General features: G+C 50.7%; 1 protein-coding gene across 1 annotated transcript in view; it reads left to right on the top strand.

Annotated features, from left to right (window-relative positions):
• Positions 1 to 12533, top strand: part of ndufa3 (NADH:ubiquinone oxidoreductase subunit A3) — a 15317-nt gene extending 2784 nt beyond the window's left edge. Inside the window, exons 2-4 of the mRNA XM_078536346.1 lie at positions 9195 to 9269; positions 9735 to 9812; positions 12350 to 12533. Of these exons, the coding sequence (XP_078392472.1) occupies positions 9195 to 9269; positions 9735 to 9812; positions 12350 to 12441 (245 nt within the window). The 3' untranslated portion in view covers positions 12442 to 12533. The remainder of the gene's footprint in view (positions 1 to 9194; positions 9270 to 9734; positions 9813 to 12349) is intronic.
• The last annotated feature ends 9967 nt before the right edge of the window (positions 12534 to 22500 follow it).

The following is a 22500-nucleotide window of genomic DNA, read 5'->3' as shown; positions in this document are numbered from 1 at the left end:
TGGAATCTAATCGAGGGGTTCGGGGTAGTTTATATATAGAATAACAGATACCCGGAAGTGAGTTACAGACTGGAATCTAATCGAAGGGTTCGGGGTGGTTTATATATAGAATAACAGATACCCGGGAGTGAGTTACAGACTGGAATCTAATCGAGGGGTTCGGGGTGGTTTATATATTGAATAACAGATACCCGGGAGTGAGTTACAGACTGGAATCTAATTGAGGGGTTCGGGGTGGTTTATATATAGAATAACAGAGACCCGGGAGTGAGTTACAGACTGGAATCTAATCGAGGGGTTCGGGGTGGTTTATATATAGAATAACAGAGACCCGGGAGTGAGTTACAGACTGGAATCTAATCGAGGGGTTCGGGGTGGTTTATATATAGAATAACAGATACCCGGGAGTGAGTTACAGACTGGAATCTATTCGAGGTTTTCGCGATGGTTTATATATAGAATTACCGATACCCGGGAGTGAGTTACAGACTGGAATCTAATCGAGGGGTCGGGATGGTTTATATATAGAATAACAGATACCCGGGAGTGAGTTACAGACTGGAATCTAATCGAGGGTTTTGGGGTGGGGTTTACATATAGAATAACAGATACCCGGGAGTGAGTTACAGACTGGAATCTAATCGAGGGGTTCGGGGTGGTTTATATATAGAATAACAGATTCCCGGGAGTGAGTTACAGACTGGAACCTAATCGAGGGGTTCGGGGTGGTTTATATATAGAATAACAGATTCCCGGGAGTGAGTTACAGACTGGAACCTAATCGAGCGGTTCGGGGTGGTTTATATATAGAATAACAGGTACCCAGGAGTGAGTTACAGACTGGAATCTAATCGAGGGGTTCGGGGTGGTTTATATATAGAATAATAGATACCCGGGAGTGAGTTATAGACTGGAATCTAATCGAGGTGTTCGGGGTGGTTTATATATAGAATAACAGATACCCGGGAGTGAGTTACAGACTGGAATCTAATCGAGGGGTTCGGGGTGGTTTATATATAGAATAACAGATACCCGGGAGTGAGTTACAGACTGGAATCTAATCGAGGGGTTCGGGGTGGTTTATATATAGAATAACAGATACCTGGGAGAGAGTTACAGACTGGAATCTAAACGAGGGGTTTGGGGTGGTTTATATATAGAATAACAGATTCCCGGGAGTGAGTTACAGACTGGAATCTGATCGAGGGGTTCAGGGTGGTTGATATATAGAATAACAGATACCCGGGAGTGAGTTACAGTCTGGAATCTATTTGAGGGGTTCAGGATGGTTTATATATAGAATAACAGATACCCGGGAGTGAGTTACAGACTGGAATCTAATCGAGGGGTTCGGGGTGGTTTATATATAGAATAACAGATTCCCGGGAGTGAGTTACAGACTGGAATCTAATCGAGGGGTTCGGGGTGGTTTATATATAGAATAACAGATACCCGGGAGTGAGTTACAGACTGGAATCTAATCGAGGGGTTCAGGGTGGTTTATATATAGAATAACAGATACCCGGGAGTGAGTTACAGACTAAAATCTAATCGAGGGGTTCGGGTGGTTTATATATAGAACAACAGATACCCGGGAGTGAGTTATAGACTGGAATCTAATCGAGGTGTTCGGGGTGGTTTATATGTAGAATAACAGATACCTGGGAGTGAGTTACAGACTGGAATCTAATCGAGGGGTTCGGGGTGGTTTATATATAGAATAACAGATACCCGGGAGTGAGTTACAGACTGGAATCTATTCGAGGGGTTCGGGGTGGTTTATATATAGAATAACAGATACCCGGGAGTGATTTACAGACTGGAATCTAATCGAGGGGTTCGGGGTGGTTTATATATAGAATAACAGATACCCGGGAGTGAGTTACAGACTGGAATCTAATCGAGGGGTTCGGGGTGGTTTATATATAGAATAACAGATACCTGGGAGTGAGTTACAGACTGGAATCTGATGGAGGGGTTCAGGGGGGTTTATATATAGAATAACAGATTCCCGGGAGTGAGTTACAGACTGGAATCTAATCGAGGGGTTCGGGGTGGTTTATATATAGAATAACAGATACCTGGGAGTGAGTTACAGACTGGAATCTGATGGAGGGGTTCAGGGGGGTTTATATATAGAATAACAGATTCCCGGGAGTGAGTTACAGACTGGAATCTAATCGAGGGGTTCGGGGTGGTTTATATATAGAATAACAGATACCCGGGAGTGAGTTACAGACTGGAATCTAATCGAGGGGTTCGGGGTAGTTTATATATAGAATAACAGATACCCGGAAGTGAGTTACAGACTGGAATCTAATCGAGGGGTTCGGGGGGTTTATATATAGAATAACAGATACCCGGGAGTGAGTTACAGACTGGAATCTAATCGAGGGGTTCGGGATGGTTTATATATAGAATAACAGATACCCGGGAGTGAGTTACAGACTGGAATCTAATCGAGGTTTTCGCGATGGTTTATATATAGAATTACAGATACCCGGGAGTGAGTTACAGACTGGAATCTAATCGAGGGGTCGGGATGGTTTATATATAGAATAACAGATACCCGGGAGTGAGTTACAGACTGGAATACAATCGAGAGGTTCGGGGTGGTTTATATATAGAATAACAGATACCCGGGAGTGAGTTACAGACTGGAATCTAATCGAGGGTTTCGGGGTGGTTTATATATAGAATAACAGATACCCGGGAGTGAGTTACAGACTGGAATCTAATCGAGTGGTTTGGGGTGGTTTACATATAGAATAACAGATACCCGGGAGAGAGTTACAGACTGGAATCTAAACGAGGGGTTCGGGGTGGTTTATATATAGAATTACAGATACCCGGGAGTGAGTTACAGACTGGAATCTGATCGAGGGGTTCGGGGTGGTTTATATATAGAATAACAGATTCCCGGGAGTGAGTTACAGACTGGAATCTAATCGAGGGGTTCGGGGTGGTTTATATATAGAATAACAGATACCTGGGAGTGAGTTACAGACTGGAATCTGATGGAGGGGTTCAGGGGGGTTTATATATAGAATAACAGATTCCCGGGAGTGAGTTACAGACTGGAATCTATTCGAGGGGTTCGGGGTGGTTTATATATAGAATAACAGATACCCGGGAGTGAGTTACAGACTGGAATCTAATCGAGGGGTTCGGGGTAGTTTATATATAGAATAACAGATACCCGGAAGTGAGTTACAGACTGGAATCTAATCGAGGGGTTCGGGGGGTTTATATATAGAATAACAGATACCCGGGAGTGAGTTACAGACTGGAATCTAATCGAGGGGTTCGGGATGGTTTATATATAGAATAACAGATACCCGGGAGTGAGTTACAGACTGGAATCTAATCGAGGTTTTCGCGATGGTTTATATATAGAATTACAGATACCCGGGAGTGAGTTACAGACTGGAATCTAATCGAGGGGTCGGGATGGTTTATATATAGAATAACAGATACCCGGGAGTGAGTTACAGACTGGAATACAATCGAGAGGTTCGGGGTGGTTTATATATAGAATAACAGATACCCGGGAGTGAGTTACAGACTGGAATCTAATCGAGGGTTTCGGGGTGGTTTATATATAGAATAACAGATACCCGGGAGTGAGTTACAGACTGGAATCTAATCGAGTGGTTTGGGGTGGTTTACATATAGAATAACAGATACCCGGGAGAGAGTTACAGACTGGAATCTAAACGAGGGGTTCGGGTTGGTTTATATATAGAATTACAGATACCCGGGAGTGAGTTACAGACTGGAATCTGATCGAGGGGTTCGGGGTGGTTTATATATAGAATAACAGATTCCCGGGAGTGAGTTACAGACTGGAATCTAATCGAGGGGTTCGGGGTGGTTTATATATAGAATTACAGATACCCGGGAGTGAGTTACAGACTGGAATCTAATCGAGGGGTTCGGGGTGGTTTATATATAGAATAACAGATACTCGGGAGTGAGTTACAGGCTGGAATCTAATCGAGGAGTACAGGGTGTTTTATATATAGAATAACAGATACCCGGGAGTGTGTTACAGACTGGAATCTAATCGAGGGGTTCGGGGTGGTTTATATATAGAATAACAGATACCCGGGAGTGACTTACAGACTGGAATCTATTCGAGGGGTTCGGGGTGGTTTATATATAGAATAACAGATACCCGGGAGTGAGTTACAGACTGGAATCTAATCGAGGGGTTCGGGGTAGTTTATATATAGAATAACAGATACCCGGAAGTGAGTTACAGACTGGAATCTAATCGAAGGGTTCGGGGTGGTTTATATATAGAATAACAGATACCCGGGAGTGAGTTACAGACTGGAATCTAATCGAGGGGTTCGGGGTGGTTTATATATTGAATAACAGATACCCGGGAGTGAGTTACAGACTGGAATCTAATTGAGGGGTTCGGGGTGGTTTATATATAGAATAACAGAGACCCGGGAGTGAGTTACAGACTGGAATCTAATCGAGGGGTTCGGGGTGGTTTATATATAGAATAACAGAGACCCGGGAGTGAGTTACAGACTGGAATCTAATCGAGGGGTTCGGGGTGGTTTATATATAGAATAACAGACACCCGGGAGTGAGTTACAGACTGAAATCTAATCGAGGGGTTCGGTGTGGTTTATGTATAGTAACAACAGATACCCGGGAGCGAGTTACAGGCTGGAATCTAATCAAGGGGTTCGGGGTGGTTTATATATAGAATAACAGATACCCGGGAGTGAGTTACAGACTGGAATCTATTCGAGGTTTTCGCGATGGTTTATATATAGAATTACCGATACCCGGGAGTGAGTTACAGACTGGAATCTAATCGAGGGGTCGGGATGGTTTATATATAGAATAACAGATACCCGGGAGTGAGTTACAGACTGGAATCTAATCGAGGGTTTTGGGGTGGGGTTTACATATAGAATAACAGATACCCGGGAGTGAGTTACAGACTGGAATCTAATCGAGGGGTTCGGGGTGGTTTATATATAGAATAACAGATTCCCGGGAGTGAGTTACAGACTGGAACCTAATCGAGGGGTTCGGGGTGGTTTATATATAGAATAACAGATTCCCGGGAGTGAGTTACAGACTGGAACCTAATCGAGCGGTTCGGGGTGGTTTATATATAGAATAACAGGTACCCAGGAGTGAGTTACAGACTGGAATCTAATCGAGGGGTTCGGGGTGGTTTATATATAGAATAATAGATACCCGGGAGTGAGTTATAGACTGGAATCTAATCGAGGTGTTCGGGGTGGTTTATATATAGAATAACAGATACCCGGGAGTGAGTTACAGACTGGAATCTAATCGAGGGGTTCGGGGTGGTTTATATATAGAATAACAGATACCCGGGAGTGAGTTACAGACTGGAATCTAATCGAGGGGTTCGGGGTGGTTTATATATAGAATAACAGATACCTGGGAGAGAGTTACAGACTGGAATCTAAACGAGGGGTTTGGGGTGGTTTATATATAGAATAACAGATTCCCGGGAGTGAGTTACAGACTGGAATCTGATCGAGGGGTTCAGGGTGGTTGATATATAGAATAACAGATACCCGGGAGTGAGTTACAGTCTGGAATCTATTTGAGGGGTTCAGGATGGTTTATATATAGAATAACAGATACCCGGGAGTGAGTTACAGACTGGAATCTAATCGAGGGGTTCGGGGTGGTTTATATATAGAATAACAGATTCCCGGGAGTGAGTTACAGACTGGAATCTAATCGAGGGGTTCGGGGTGGTTTATATATAGAATAACAGATACCCGGGAGTGAGTTACAGACTGGAATCTAATCGAGGGGTTCAGGGTGGTTTATATATAGAATAACAGATACCCGGGAGTGAGTTACAGACTAAAATCTAATCGAGGGGTTCGGGTGGTTTATATATAGAACAACAGATACCCGGGAGTGAGTTATAGACTGGAATCTAATCGAGGTGTTCGGGGTGGTTTATATGTAGAATAACAGATACCCGGGAGTGAGTTACAGACTGGAATCTAATCGAGGGGTTCGGGGTGGTTTATATATAGAATAACAGATACCCGGGAGTGAGTTACAGACTGGAATCTATTCGAGGGGTTCGGGGTGGTTTATATATAGAATAACAGATACCCGGGAGTGATTTACAGACTGGAATCTAATCGAGGGGTTCGGGGTAGTTTATATATAGAATAACAGATACCCGGAAGTGAGTTACAGACTGGAATCTAATCGAGGGGTTCGGGGGGTTTATATATAGAATAACAGATACCCGGGAGTGAGTTACAGACTGGAATCTAATCGAGGGGTTCGGGATGGTTTATATATAGAATAACAGATACCCGGGAGTGAGTTACAGACTGGAATCTAATCGAGGTTTTCGCGATGGTTTATATATAGAATTACAGATACCCGGGAGTGAGTTACAGACTGGAATCTAATCGAGGGGTCGGGATGGTTTATATATAGAATAACAGATACCCGGGAGTGAGTTACAGACTGGAATACAATCGAGAGGTTCGGGGTGGTTTATATATAGAATAACAGATACCCGGGAGTGAGTTACAGACTGGAATCTAATCGAGGGTTTCGGGGTGGTTTATATATAGAATAACAGATACCCGGGAGTGAGTTACAGACTGCAATCTAATCGAGTGGTTTGGGGTGGTTTACATATAGAATAACAGATACCCGGGAGAGAGTTACAGACTGGAATCTAAACGAGGGGTTCGGGGTGGTTTATATATAGAATTACAGATACCCGGGAGTGAGTTACAGACTGGAATCTGATCGAGGGGTTCGGGGTGGTTTATATATAGAATAACAGATTCCCGGGAGTGAGTTACAGACTGGAATCTAATCGAGGGGTTCGGGGTGGTTTATATATAGAATAACAGATACCCGGGAGTGACTTACAGACTGGAATCTATTCGAGGGGTTCGGGGTGGTTTATATATAGAATAACAGATACCCGGGAGTGAGTTACAGACTGGAATCTAATCGAGGGGTTCGGGGTAGTTTATATATAGAATAACAGATACCCGGAAGTGAGTTACAGACTGGAATCTAATCGAAGGGTTCGGGGTGGTTTATATATAGAATAACAGATACCCGGGAGTGAGTTACAGACTGGAATCTAATCGAGGGGTTCGGGGTGGTTTATATATTGAATAACAGATACCCGGGAGTGAGTTACAGACTGGAATCTAATTGAGGGGTTCGGGGTGGTTTATATATAGAATAACAGAGACCCGGGAGTGAGTTACAGACTGGAATCTAATCGAGGGGTTCGGGGTGGTTTATATATAGAATAACAGAGACCCGGGAGTGAGTTACAGACTGGAATCTAATCGAGGGGTTCGGGGTGGTTTATATATAGAATAACAGACACCCGGGAGTGAGTTACAGACTGAAATCTAATCGAGGGGTTCGGTGTGTTTATGTATAGTAACAACAGATACCCGGGAGCGAGTTACAGGCTGGAATCTAATCAAGGGGTTCGGGGTGGTTTATATATAGAATAACAGATACCCGGGAGTGAGTTACAGACTGGAATCTAATCGAGGGGTCGGGATGGTTTATATATAGAATAACAGATACCCGGGAGTGAGTTACAGACTGGAATCTAATCGAGGGTTTTGGGGTGCGGTTTACATATAGAATAACAGATACCCGGGAGTGAGTTACAGACTGGAATCTAATCGAGGGGTTCGGGGTGGTTTATATATAGAATAACAGATTCCCGGGAGTGAGTTACAGACTGGAATCTAATCGAGGGGTTCGGGGTGGTTTATATATAGAATAATAGATACCCGGGAGTGAGTTATAGACTGGAATCTAATCGAGGTGTTCGGGGTGGTTTATATATAGAATAACAGATACCCTGGAGTGAGTTACAGACTGGAATCTAATCGAGGGTTCCGGGGTGGTTTATATATAGAATAACAGATACCCGGGAGTGAGTTACAGACTGGAATCTAATCGAGGAGTACAGGGTGTTTTATATATAGAACAACAGATACCCGAGAGTGAGTTACAGACTGGAATCTAATCGAGGGGTTCGGGGTGGTTTATATATAGAACAACAGATACCCGGGAGTGAGTTACAGACTGGAATCTAATCGAGGGGTTTCGGGGGGGTTTATATATAGAATAACAGATACCCCGGAGTGAGTTACAGACTGGAATCTAATTGAGGGGTTCGGGGTGGTTTATATATAGAATAACAGGTACCCGGGAGTGAGTTACAGACTGGAATCTAATCGAGGGTTTCGGGGGGGTTTATATATAGAATAACAGATACCCGGGAGTGAGTTACAGACTGGAATCTAATCGAGGGGTTCGGGGTGGTTTATATATAGAACAACAGATACCCGGGAGTGAGTTACAGACTGCAATCTAATCGAGGAGTACAGGGTGTTTTATATATAGAACAACAGATACCCGAGAGTGAGTTACAGACTGGAATCTAATCGAGGGGTTTCGGGGGGCTTTATATATAGAATAACAGATACCCCGGAGTGAGTTACAGACTGGAATCTAATCGAGGGGTTCGGGGTGGTTTATATATAGAACAACAGATACCCGGGAGTGAGTTACAGACTGGAATCTAATCGAGGGGTTCGGGGTGGTTTATATATAGAACAACAGATACCCGGGAGTGAGTTACAGACTGCAATCTAATCGAGGAGTACAGGGTGTTTTATATATAGAACAACAGATACCCGAGAGTGAGTTACAGACTGGAATCTAATCGAGGGGTTTCGGGGGGGTTTATATATAGAATAACAGATACCCCGGAGTGAGTTACAGACTGGAATCTAATCGAGGGGTTCGGGGTGGTTTATATATAGAACAACAGATACCCGGGAGTGAGTTACAGACTGGAATCTAATCGAGGGGTTCGGGGTGGTTTATATATAGAATAACAGATACCCGGGAGTGAGTTACAGACTGGAATCTAATCGAGGGGTTCGGGGTGGTTTATATATAGAATAACAGATACCCCGGAGTGAGTTACAGACTGGAATCTAATTGAGGGGTTCGGGGTGGTTTATATATAGAATAACAGATACCCGGGCATGTGGAATGTAACCTCTCTGTGGAGAGGGGTAGGTATCAGTAGATTTTGGAGTGTGAATTTGTCTGCTGTGTTGTTTTGACTCTTTACCACTCTTCCCCTGAGACAGAAGTGGGATCGTATTTGAAGAATGCCTGGTCCAAGGAGCCAGTGATCGTCACATCCCTCGCCATTGGATCGATCGGTAAGTCAGTGAGAGAGAGAGAGAGAGAGGAGGCAGGCGGGAGCTGTGGGGAGATTTGGGGGGGCAGAGAGAGGGGGGTTTGGGGGGGCAGAGAGAGGGGGTTTGGGGGGGCAGAGAGAGGGGGTTTGGGGGGGCAGAGAGAGGGGGTTTGGGGGGGCAGAGAGAGGGGGTTTGGGGGTGGGCAGAGAGAGGGGGTTTGGTGGGGCAGAGAGGGGGGTTTGGGGGTGGGCAGAGAGGGGGGGCTTAGGAGAGCAGACTCTCCCCCCCCACCCCCCTCCAGCGAGGGGTCAGTCCCCATGGGGAGACCCTTCCCCATCCCCCCCAGCGAGGGGTCAGTCCCCATGGGGAGACCCATTACCCCCCAGCGAGGGGTCAGTCCCCATGGGGAGACCCCTCCCCTCCCCAGTGCCAGTGGTGAGTTGCTGAGTGTGTTTGATGGTTAAAGTGGGTGTGATATTTTTCCAGCTCTAATCACAGCGGCAGTGAGTCCGATGGCGGATACACAAGCACGTCTGAACAAGGCTGTTCCCTTCAATTACCCAGGTAGGAACCGGGACAGGGGCACATTCCCACTGGGAGACTCCGATACCCCCCGAACCCCCGACTCCTTACCCCCTCACTCCGATACCCCCCGAACCCCCGACTCCTTACCCCTTACCCCCTCACTCCGATACACCCCGAGCCCCCGACTCCTCACCCCTTACCCCCTCACTCCGATACCCCCCGACCCCACACCCCAACGCTCTGATACACCCCGAGCCCCCGACTCCTCACCCCTTACCCCCTCACTCCGATACCCCCCGACCCCACACCCCAACGCTCTGATACACCCCGAGCCCCCGACTCCTCACCCCTTACCCCCTCACTCCGATACCCCCCGACCCCACACCCCAACGCTCTGATACACCCCGAGCCCCCGACTCCTCACCCCTTACCCCCTCACTCCGATACCCCCCGACCCCACACCCCAACGCTCTGATACACCCCGAGCCCCCGACTCCTCACCCCTTACCCCCTCACTCCGATACCCCCCGACCCCACACCCCAACGCTCTGATACACCCCGAGCCCCCGACTCCTCACCCCTTACCCCCTCACTCCGATACCCCCCGACCCCACACCCCAACGCTCTGATACACCCCGAGCCCCCGACTCCTCACCCCTTACCCCCTCACTCCGATACCCCCCGAACCCCCGACTCCTTACCCCTTACCCCCTCACTCCGATACACCCCGAACCCCCTCACCCCACACCCCAACGCTCCGATACACCCCGAGCCCCCGACTCCTTACCCCTTACCCCCTCACTCCGATACACCCCGAGCCCCCGACTCCTTACCCCCTCACTCCGATACACCCCGAACCCCCGAACCCCAACACTCTGATACACCCCGAACCCCCGACCCCTTACCCCCTCACTCCGATACACCCCGAGCCCCCGACTCCTTACCCCTTACCCCCTCACTCCGATACACCCCGAGCCCCCGACTCCTTACCCCTTACCCCCTCACTCCGATACACCCCGAACCCCCGACTCCTTACCCCTTACCCCCTCACTCCGATACACCCCGAACCCCCGACTCCTTACCCCTTACCCCCTCACTCCGATACACCCCGAACCCCCTCACCCCAACACTCTGATATACCCCTCACCCCAACACTCTGATATATCCCACACCCCTCACTGTAACACTCTGATATACCCCACACCCCTCACTGTAACACTCTGATATATCCCACACCCCTCACTGTAACACCCTGATATACCCCACACCCCTCACTGTAACACTCTGATATATCCCACACACCTCACTGTAACACTCTGATATATCCCACACCCCTCACTGTAACACTCTGATATATCCCACACCCCTCACTGTAACACTCTGATATACACCACACCCCTCACTGTAACACTCTGATATATCCCACACCCCTCACTGTAACACTCTGATATATCCCACACCCCTCACTGTAACAATCTGATATACCCCACACCCTCACTGTAACACTCTGATATAGACCACACCCCTCACTGTAACACTCTGATATATCCCACACCCCTCACTGTAACACTCTGATATACCCCACATCCCTCACTGTAACACACTGATATACCCCACACCCTCACTGTAACACTCTGATATAGACCACACCCCTCACTGTAACACTCTGATATATCCCACACCCCTCACTGTAACACTCTGATATACCCCACATCCCTCACTGTAACACACTGATATACCCCACACCCCTCACTGTAACACTCTGATATAGACCACACCCCTCACTGTAACACTCTGATATACCCCACACCCCTCACTGTAACACTCTGATATAGACCACACCCCTCACTGTAACACTCTGATATATCCCACACCCCTCACTGTAACACTATGATATATTCCACATCCCTCACTGTAACACTCTGATATACCCCACACCCCTCACTGTAACACTCTGATATACCCCACACCCCTCACTGTAACACTCTGATATATCCCACATCCCTCACTGTAACACTCTGATATACCCCACACCCCTCACTGTAACACTCTGATATATCCCACACCCCTCACCGTAACACTCTGATATGTCCCACACCCCTCACTGTAACACTCTGATATACCCCACACCCCTCACTGTAACACTCTGATATACCCCACACCCCTCACCGTAACACTCTGATATACCCCACACCCCTCACTGTAACACTCTGATATACCCCACACCCCTCACCGTAACACTCTGATATACCCCACACCCCTCACTGTAACACTCTGATATACCCCACACCCCTCACTGTAACACTCTGATATACCCCACACCCCTCACTGTAACACTCTGATATATCCCACACCCCTCACTGTAACACTCTGATATACCCCACACCCCTCACTGTAACACTCTGATATATCCCACACCCCTCACTGTAACACTCTGATATACCCCACACCCCTCACTGTAACACTCTGATATAGACACTCTCACCGTTCAGTACCTGGATGTAACACACGTGTTTTTCTGCTCTGTCTCTCTCTCTCCCTCAATTCTGACCGTGTCTTCCTTGGTCTCTCACCAGTCCCTGTCCGGGATGACGGGAATATGCCAGACATTCCTGCCCATCCATGTGACAAGATCGGACCGTCGCTGGAGTGGATGAAGAAACTTTGAGACGGAATTTGATCAGTTGATGCCGTGTCCTGAAGCCGTATATTTATATTTCCTTCAATAGAAATTCCAATAAACATTGCGATTAAACTGTGGTGGTGACATGATTAGAATTTCCTCTTCCTTTCCTGGGCATCACCTCCTTGCTCCCATCTTTCAAGGGTTTGTTTCATAAGAAAGAGTATTTATATTGTCCTTTTGATATAACGAAACATCCCACTGCACAAAGATTGGCCGGGTGGTTAACATTGAGGTCGAGTGTCTTGGGCTACAGGAAGATATAGACGGGATGGTCAAATGGGCAGATAAGTGGCAGATGGAATTTAACCGTGAAAAGTGTGAGGTGATACACTTTGGAAGGAGTAATTTGACAAGGAAGTATTCAATGAACGGCATGGAACTAGGAAGTTCTGAGGAACAAAGGGACCTTGGCGTGTGTGTCCATAGATCTCTGAAGACGGAGGGGCATGTTAGTGCGGTGGTGAAAAAGGCAGATGGCTCACTTGCCTTTATCAGTCGAGGCATAGATTACAAAAGTAGGGAGGTCATGTTGGAGTTGTATAGACCCTTGGTGAGGCCACAGCTGGAGTACTGTGTGCAGTTCTGGTCGCCACATTATAGGAAGGATGTGATGGCACTGGAGGGGGTGCAGAGGAGATTCACCAGGATGTTGCCTGGGATGAAACATTTAAGTTATGAAGAGAGGTTTGGATAGACTTGGGTTGTTTTCGTTGGAGCAGAGAAGACTGAGGGGCGACCTGATCGAGGTGTACAAGATTATGAGGGGCATGGACAGGGGTAGATAGGGAGCAGCTGTTCCCCTTAGTTGAAGGGTCAGTCACGAGGGGGACACAAGTTCAAGGTGAGAGGGGGCAGGAGGTTTAGGTGGGGATGTGAGGAAAAGCTTTTTGACCCAGAGGATGGTGAGGGTCTGGAATGCGCTGCCTGGGAGGGTGGTGGAGATGGGTTAGCCTCACATCCTTTAAAAAGTACCTGGATGAGCACTTGGCACCTCATAAACATTCAAGGCTATGGGGCCAAGTGCTGGTCAATGGGGTTAGGGAGGTAGGTCAGGTGTTTCTCACAGCGTCGGCGCAGACTCGATGGGCCGAAGGGCCTCTCCTGCTCTGTGTGATTCTGTGACTACGGAATGACATTATGAAATGCGGTTTGACCCTGAGCCATGTGAGGGGATATCAGGGACAGGCAACCGAAACCTCGGTCAGAGAGGGAGGTTTTAAGGAGTGTCTTAAAGGAGGAGAGAGAGACACACAGTGTGCGCCAGAGAGGGAGGCAGTGACAGGGAGAGAGTGTGAGAGGCAGAGAAAGAGAGACTATGTGTGTGAGAGAAAGAGTGTGTGAGGGAGAGACAAGAATGAGAGAGAGGCAGACAGACACAGTGTGACCGAGAGAGAGAAAGAGAAACATTGAGTGAGAGAGACGAGTGAAAGAAAGCGAGTGTGAGAGAGAGACAGACAGAAAGACAGTGTGAGAGAGAGACTGTGAGAGAAACAAGAGACAGAGAGAGAGAGAGGCGGACAGAAAGACAGAGAGACAGACAGAAAGAGGGACAGTGAGAGAGGCAGACAGAGAAAGACAGTGAGAGAGAGGCAGACAGAAAGAGGGACAGTGTGAGAGAGACAGACAGAGAAAGAGGGACAGTGTGAGAGAGAGAGGTAGACAGAGAGTGACAGTGTGAGAGGTAGACAGAGAGAGGGACAGTGTGAGAGAGAGAGGCAGACAGAGAGGGACAGTGTGAGAGAGAGGCAGACAGAGAGGGACAGTGTGAGAGAGAGAGAGAGACAAAGAGGGACAGTGTGAGAGAGAGACAGAGAGAGAGAGAGAGACAAAGAGGGACAGTGTGAGAGAGAGACAGAGAGAGGGACAGTGTGAGAGAGAGACAAAGAGGGACAGTGAGAGAGAGAGGGACAGTGTGAGAGAGAGGTAGAGGGACAGTGTGAGAGAGAGGCAGACAGAGAGAGGGACAGTGTGAGAGAGAGACAGAGAGAGAGGGACAGTGTGAGAGAGAGAGGCAGACAGAGAAAGACAGTGAGAGAGAGACAGACAGAAAGAGGGACAGTGTGAGAGAGAGGTAGACAGAGAGAGGGACAGTGTGAGAGAGGCAGACAGAGAGAGGGACAGTGAGAGAGGCAGACAGAGAGAGAGGGACAGTGTGAGAGACAGAGAGAGGGACAGTGAGAGAGAGGCAGACAGAGAAAGACAGTGAGAGAGAGACAGACAGAAAGAGGGACTGTGTGAGAGAGAGGCAGACAGAGAGGGACAGTGTGAGAGAGAGAGGCAGACAGAGAAAGAGGGACAGTGTGAGAGAGAGGCAGACAGAGAAAGACAGTGTGAGAGAGAGAGGCAGACAGAGAAAGACAGTGAGAGAGAGACAGACAGAATAAGGGACAGTGTGAGAGAGAGAAAGAGGGACAGTGTGAGAAAGAGGCAGACAGAGAAAGACAGTGTGAGAGAGAGAGGCAGACAGAGAAAGAGGGACAGTGTGAGAGAGAGAAGTAGACAGAGAGAGGACAGTGTGAGAGAGAGAGGTAGACAGAGAGAGGGACAGTGTGAGAGAGAGAGAGACAGACAGACAGAGAAAGACAGAGAGAGAGAGAGGCAGACAGAGAGAGAGGGACAGTGTGAGAGAGAGACAGAGAGGGACAGTGTGAGAGAGAGAGGCAGACAGAGAAAGACAGTGAGAGACAGACAGAAAGAGGGACAGTGTGAGAGAGAGGTAGACAGAGAGAGGGACAGTGTGAGAGAGAGGCAGACAGAGAGAGGGACAGTGAGAGAGGCAGACAGAGAGAGGGGGACAGTGAGAGAGAGGCAGACAAGACAGTGAGAGAGAGACAGACAGAAAGAGGGACCGTGTGAGAGAGAGGCAGACAGAGAGGGACAGTGTGAGAGAGAGACAGACAGAGAGAGAGAGAGGCAGACAGAGAAAGACAGTGTGAGAGAGAAAGGCAGACAGAGAAAGACAGTGAGAGAGACAGACAGAAAAAGGGACAGTGTGAGAGAGAGAAAGAGGGACAGTGTGAGAAAGAGGCAGACAGAGAAAGACAGTGTGAGAGAGAGAGGCAGACAGAGAAAGAGGGACAGTGTGAGAGAGAGAGGCAGACAGAGAAAGAGGGACAGTGTGAGAGAGAGAAGTAGACAGAGAGAGGGACAGTGTGAGAGAGAGAGGTAGACAGAGAGAGGGACAGTGTGAGAGAGAGAGGCAGACAGAGAGAGAGGGACAGTGTGAGAGAGACAGACAGACAGAGAGAGAGGGACAGTGTGAGAGAGACAGACAGACAGAGAGAGAGGGACAGTGTGAGAGAGACAGAGAGAGAGAGGCAGACAGAGAAAGAGGGACAGTGTGTGAGAGAGAGAGACAGACAGAGAAAGACAGTGAGAGAGAGAGAGGCAGACAGAGAAAGACAGTGAGAGAGAGAGAGGCAGACAGAGAAAGACAGAGAGAGAGAGAGACAGACAGAGAAAGACAGTGTGAGAGAGAGAGGCAGACAGAGAAAGACAGTGTGAGAGAGAGCGTGTGTGAGAGAGAGCGAGGCCAGGGTTTTCTGTTCTCAAGTGGGCATGGGGACCACCGGTAAATGGGTGGGGGAGTGGGGGTGAGGAACAGAGGGATCTGGTGTACAGATATACAACTCTCACCAATATATAGAAACACAGGTTCACAAGGGCCGATGAATAACACTCTTATAAACTGGGGTTCAGTTCCAGAAATTAGGGATGGAATTTAAACCCTCGGTTAGACCACACTCGGAGCACCGTGCACAGTTCCGGTCTCCGTATACCCCTCGGTTAGACCACACTCGGAGCACCGTGCACAGTTCCTGTCTCCGTATCCCTCGGTTAGACCACACTCGGAGCACCGTGCACAGTTCCGGTCTCCGTATCCCCTCGGTTAGACCACACTCGGAGCACCGTGCACAGTTCCTGTCTCCGTATCCCTCGGTTAGACCACACTCGGAGCACCGTGCACAGTTCCGGTCTCCGTATCCCCCTCGGTTAGACCACACTCGGAGCACCGTGCACAGTTCCTGTCTCCGTATCCCTCGGTTAGACCACACTCGGAGCACCGTGCACAGTTCCGGTCTCCGTATCCCCTCGGTTAGACCACACTCGGAGCACCGTGCACAGTTCCTGTCTCCGTATCCCTTGGTTAGACCACGCTCAGAGCACCGTGCACAGTACCGGTCTCCGTATTCCCCTTGGTTAGACCACACTCGGAGCACCGTGCACAGTTCCGGTCTCCATATCCTCCTCGGTTAGACCACACTCGGAGCACCGTGCACAGTTCCTGTCTCCGTATCCCTTGGTTAGACCACACTGGGAGCACCGTGCACAGTTCCGGTCTCCGTATCCCCCTCGGTTAAACCACACTCGGAGCACCGTGCACAGTTCCGGTCTCCATATCCCTCGGTTAGTCCACACTCGGAGCACCATGCACAGTTCCGGTCTCTCTATTCCTCGGTTAGACCACACTCGGAGCACCGTGCACTGTTCCGGTCTCCGTACCCCTCGGTTAGACCACACTGGGAGCACCGTGCACAGTTCCGGTCTCCGTATCCCCTCGGTTAGACCTCACTTGGAGCACCGTGCACAGTTCCGGTCTCCGTACCGCTCGGTTAGACCACGCTCGGAGCACCGTGCACAGTTCCGGTCTCCCTATCACTCGGTTAGACAACACTCAGAGCACCGTGCACAGTTCTGGTCTCCCTATCCCTCGGTTAGACCACACTGGGAGCACCGTGCACGGTTCTGGTCTCCCTATCCCTCGGTTAGACCATACTCAGAGCACTGTGCACAGTTCCAGTCTCTCTATTCCTCGGTTAGACCACACTGGGAGCACAGTGCACAGTTACAGTCTCCGTATCCCTCGGTTAGACCACAGTCGGAGCACCGTGCACAGTTCCGGTCTCCGTATCCCTCGGTTAGACCACACTTGGAGCACCGTGCACAGTTCCGGTCTCCGTATCCCCCTCGGTTAGACCACACTGGGAGCACCGTGTGCAGTTCAGGTCTCCGTATCCCTCGGTTAGACCACACTCGGAGCACCGTGCACAGTTCCGGTCTCCGTATCCCCCTCAGTTAGACCACACTGGGAGCACCGTGCACAGTTCCGGTCTCCGTAACCCTCGGTTAGACCACACTCGGAGCACTGTGCACAGTTCCGGTCTCCGTATCCCCTTGGTTAGACCACACTCGGAGCACCATGCACAGTTCCGGTCTCCGTATCCCCTCGGTTAGAACTCACTTGGAGCACCGTGCACAGTTCCGGTCTCCGTACCCCTCGGTTAGACCACACTCGGAGCACCGTGCACAGTTCCGGTCTCCGTATCCCTCCGTTAGACCACACTCGGAGCACCGTGCACAGTTCCGGTCTCCGTATCCCTCGGTTAGACCACACTCGGAGAACCGTGCACAGTTCCGGTCTCCGAATCACCTCGGTTAGACCACACTCGGAGCACCGTGCACAGTTCCAGTCTCCGAATCACCTCGGTTAGACCACACTCGGAGCACCGTGCACAGTTCCAGTCTCCGTATCCCTCAGTTAGACCACACTCGGAGCACCGTGCACAGTTCCGGTCTCCCTATCCCTCGGTTAGACCACACTCGGAGCACCGTGCACAGTTCTGGTCTCCGTATCCATCGGTTAGACCACACTAGGAGCACCGTGCACAGTTCCGGTCTCCGTATCCCTCGGTTAGACCACACTCGGAGCACCGTGCACAGTTCCGGTCTCCGTATCCCCCTCAGTTAGACCACACTGGGAGCACCGTGCACAGTTCCGGTCTCCGTATCCCCTCGGTTAGACCACACTCGGAGCACCGTGCACAGTTCCGGTCTCCGTATCCCTCGGTTAGACCACACTCGGAGCACCGTGTTCCTGTCTCCGTATCCCCTCGGTTAGACCACACTCGGAGCACCGTGCACAGTTCCGGTCTCCGTATCCCCCTGGGTTAGACCACACTCGGAGCAACGTGCACAGTTCCGGTCTCCGTATCCCTCGTTTAGACCACACTCGGAGCACCGTGCACAGTTCCGGTCTCCGTATCCCCCTCGGTTAGACCACACTCGGAGCACCGTGCACAGTTCCGGTCTCCGTATCCCCCTCGGTTAGACCACACTCGGAGCACCGTGCACAGTTCCGGTCTCCGTATCCCCCTCGGTTAGACCACACTCGGAGCACCGTGCACAGTTCCGGTCTCCGTATCCCCCTCGGTTAGACCACACTCGGAGCACCGTGCACAGTTCCGGTCTTCGTATCCTCTCGGTTAGACCACACTCGGAGCACCGTGCACAGTTCCGGTCTCCGTATCCCCCTCGGTTAGGCCACACTCGGAGCACCGTGCACAGTTCCGGTCTCCGTATCCCCCTCAGTTAGACCACACTGGGAGCACCGTGCACAGTTCCGGTCTCCGTATCCCCTCGGTTAGACCACACTCGGAGCACCGTGCACAGTTCCGGTCTCCGTATCCCCCTCGGTTAGACCACACTGGGAGCACCGTGCACAGTTCCGGTCTCCGTATCCCCCTCGGTTAGACCACACTCGGAGCACCGTGCACAGTTCCGGTCTCCGTATCCCTCAGTGTGACCTGATGGAGAGGTTTCGATAGGGTTGCCGTACAGGAGTTGGCGAGGCTAGACTAGAACCAGGCGGAGGGAGGAGAAACCTCTTTACCCAGAGAGTGGGGGGAGTGCGGAACTCACTCCCACAAGAGGCTGGAGGAGAAGAGCAGAGGTACATTTAAAGGGTGGAGGGAGGAGCGGGAAGTTGCATAAACACACGAAGGAGAGAGGAATAGAAGGACATGGGGATGGGGAAGAGGAGTCTCACACGGAGCACACACACCGGATCCGATCTGCTGAGTTCTGAGTCCGGTTCCTGTGGATTGTGTTGAAGCTGGTGATCGAGTGGGGCTGAGAGTTCGGACAGGCTGGGGGGAGAGGGTCAGACGCTGCCTGCGATGCTCCCTTGTTGAAATAGAAGCATCTTCAAAGGCACAAAACTGTCATCTCAGATCCAATCTCACCCCGAGCCACATGGGGAGATGTCAGGGACAGGCTCTCAGTCAAAGAGGGAGCATTGAAGGAGCATCTTAAAGGAGAGAGGATGACAGATATAGAGAGAGAGAGAGAGACAGAGAGAGAGACAGATAGAGACAGAGAGAGAGACAGAGAGAGAGAGACAGAGACAGAGAGAGAGAGAGACAGAGAGAGAGAGAGAGAGACAGAGAGAGAGAGACAGAGAGAGAGAGACAGGGAGAGAGAGACAGAGAGAGAGAGAGACACAGAGACAGAGAGAGAGAGACAGGGAGAGAGAGACAGAGAGAGAGAGAGACACAGAGAGAGAGAGACAGAGAGAGAGAGACAGAGAGAGAGAGACAGAGACAGAGAGAGAGAGAGAGAGAGAGACAGAGAGAGAGAGAGAGACAGAGAGAGAGAGACAGGGAGAGAGAGACAGAGAGAGAGAGAGACACAGAGAGAGAGAGACAGAGAGAGAGAGAGAGAGAGACAGAGAGAGACAGAGACCCGGCCGCCAATGGCGGAGCGATGGGAATCGGGGGATGCTCGAGAGGCCGGAATTGGAGGAGCACAGAGATCTCGGAGGGTTGTAGGAGGTTCCAGAGATAGGGAGGGAGGGGAGTGAGGGAGGGATTTGAACAGGAGGGTGAGAATTGTAGGGGCTGGAGGAGGTTACAGAGATAGGGAGGGAGGGAGCGAGGGAGGGATTTGAACAGGAGGGTGAGAATTGTAGGGGCTGGAAGAGGTTACAGAGATAGGGAGGGAGGGAGAGTGAGGGAGGGATTTGAACAGGAGGATGAGAATTGGAGGGGCTGGAGGGAGGTTACAGAGATAGGGAGGGAGGGGGTGAGGGAAGGATTTGAACAGGAGGATGAGAATTGTAGGGGCTGGAGGTTGCCTACGGAGGGTGAAGAGATGGAAGGCTGGAGGGGAGAGCCTCAAGAAGGTCATCCACACCCTCCCTCCTTCAGTCCACCTCCAGTTTAGCAGGCTGCAGTGTGCAGTAGCGCCGGAGAGAGAGAGGCAGGAGAGTCAGGCTCTTTGGAAGGGTATTTGTTTATTTAAAGGGGGTGTTCGGCGAGAATTCCGGAGTAATCATTCCGGAGAGGGGATTTTCAAAACGAGATCCAGAGAGTAATCCATTCGGGATCACCCGGACACCGCGCTAACCCCACTCAGGTATCTGAACAAGACAGTCTTACAGAGCATTTAACAGACAATGTACTAGATTACAGCCTCATGAGCCTCCCTCCTCCTCTGCCCTCCTCCTCCTCTGCCCTCCTCCTCCTCTGCCCTCCTCCTCCTCTGCCCCCTCCTCCTCTGCCCTCCTCCTCCTCTGCCCTCCTCCTCCTCTGCCCTCCTCCTCCTCTGCCCTCATCCTCCTCCTCTGCCCTCCTCCTCCTCTGCCTCCTCCTCCTCTGCCCTCCTCCTCCTCTGCCCTCCTCCTCTGCCCTCCTCCTCTGCCCTCCTCCTCCTCTGCCCCCCTCCTCCTCTGCCCTCCTCCTCCTCTGCCCTCCTCCTCCTCTGCCCTCCTCCTCCTCCTGCCCTCCTCCTCCTGCCCTCCTCCTCCTCTGCCGCCCTCCTCCTCCTCTGCCCTCCTCCTCTGCCCTCCTCCTCCTCTGCCCTCCTCCTCCTCTGCCCTCCTCCTCTGCCCTCCTCCTCCTCTGCCCTCCTCCTCTGCCTTCCTCCTCCTCTGCCCTCCTCCTCCTCTGCCCTCCTCCTCTGCCCTCCTCCTCCTCTGCCCTCCTCCTCCTCTGCCCTCCTCCTCTGCCCTCCTCCTCCTCTGCCCTCCTCCTCCTCTGCCCCCCTCCTCCTCTGCCCTCCTCCTCCTCCTGCCTCCTCCTCCTCTGCCCCTCCTCCTCGCCACCTCCGGCTCCCAGGCCTATCCGCAAGCATCAGTCAAACTCTGGGTACGCGCGCGGACTGGGTATTTGCTGTATCCTGTTTTATCCTCAGGCTGCCCGGGTCCCACACTTGTCCAAGGGGCTCTGTCCCATCTCGAGGCGACATCTCCTCGTCGCTGCATTCCTGGGAGAGGGGAGGGGAGCAACACAGGGGTTTAACAAGCAACTGTCCACAATCCCAATCCCAAACCCTTCCCCGTTCACTCCCACTGTACACAATCCCAATCCCAAACCCCTTCCCGTTCACTCCCACTGTGCACAATCCCAATCCCAAACCCCTTCCCGTTCACTCCCACTGTCCACAGTCCCAATCCCAACCCCTTCCCGTTCACTCCCACTGTACACAATCCCAATCCCAAACCCTTCCCGTTCACTCCCACTGTCCACAATCCCAATGGACCGAAACCGCTTCCCGTTCACTCCCACTGTACACAATCCCAATCCCACACCCCTTCCCGTTCACTCCCACTGTACACAATCCCAATGGACCCAAACCCCTTCCCATTCACTCCCACTGTGCACAATCCAATGGACCCAAACCCCTTCCCGTTCACTCCCACTGTACACAATCCAATCCCAATCCCCTTCCCGTTCACTCCCACTGTACTCAATCCCAATCCCAACCGCTTCGCGTTCACTCCCACTGTACACAATCCCAATCCCAATCCCTTCCCATTCACTCCCACTGTACACAATCCCAATGGACCCAAACCCCTTCTCGTTCACTCCCACTGTCCACAATCCCAATCCCAACCCCTTCCCGTTCACTCCCACTGTACACAATCCCAATGGACCCAAACCCCTTCCCGTTCACTCCCACTGTACACAATCCCAATGGACCCAAACCCCTTCCCGTTCACTCCCACTGTACACAATCCCAATGGACCCAAACCCCTTCCCGTTCACTCCCACTGTCCACAATCCCAATCCCAAACCCTTCCCATTCACTCCCACTGTACACAATGCCAATGGACCCAAACCCCTTCTCGTTCACTCCCACTGTCCACAATCCCAATCCCAAACCCCTTCCCGTTCACTCCCACTGTCCACAAACCCAATGGACCCAAACCCCTTCCCGTTCACTCCCACTGTATACAATCCCAATCCAAAACCCTTCCGTTCA

The sequence above is a fragment of the Cetorhinus maximus genome, unplaced genomic scaffold, assembly GCF_964194155.1.
Source record: "Cetorhinus maximus unplaced genomic scaffold, sCetMax3.hap1.1 HAP1_SCAFFOLD_1124, whole genome shotgun sequence".
Lineage (NCBI taxonomy): Eukaryota > Metazoa > Chordata > Chondrichthyes > Lamniformes > Cetorhinidae > Cetorhinus > Cetorhinus maximus.
The sequence above is the reverse complement of the archived record's forward strand: the minus strand, read 5'-3'. Positions and strand labels throughout refer to the sequence as shown.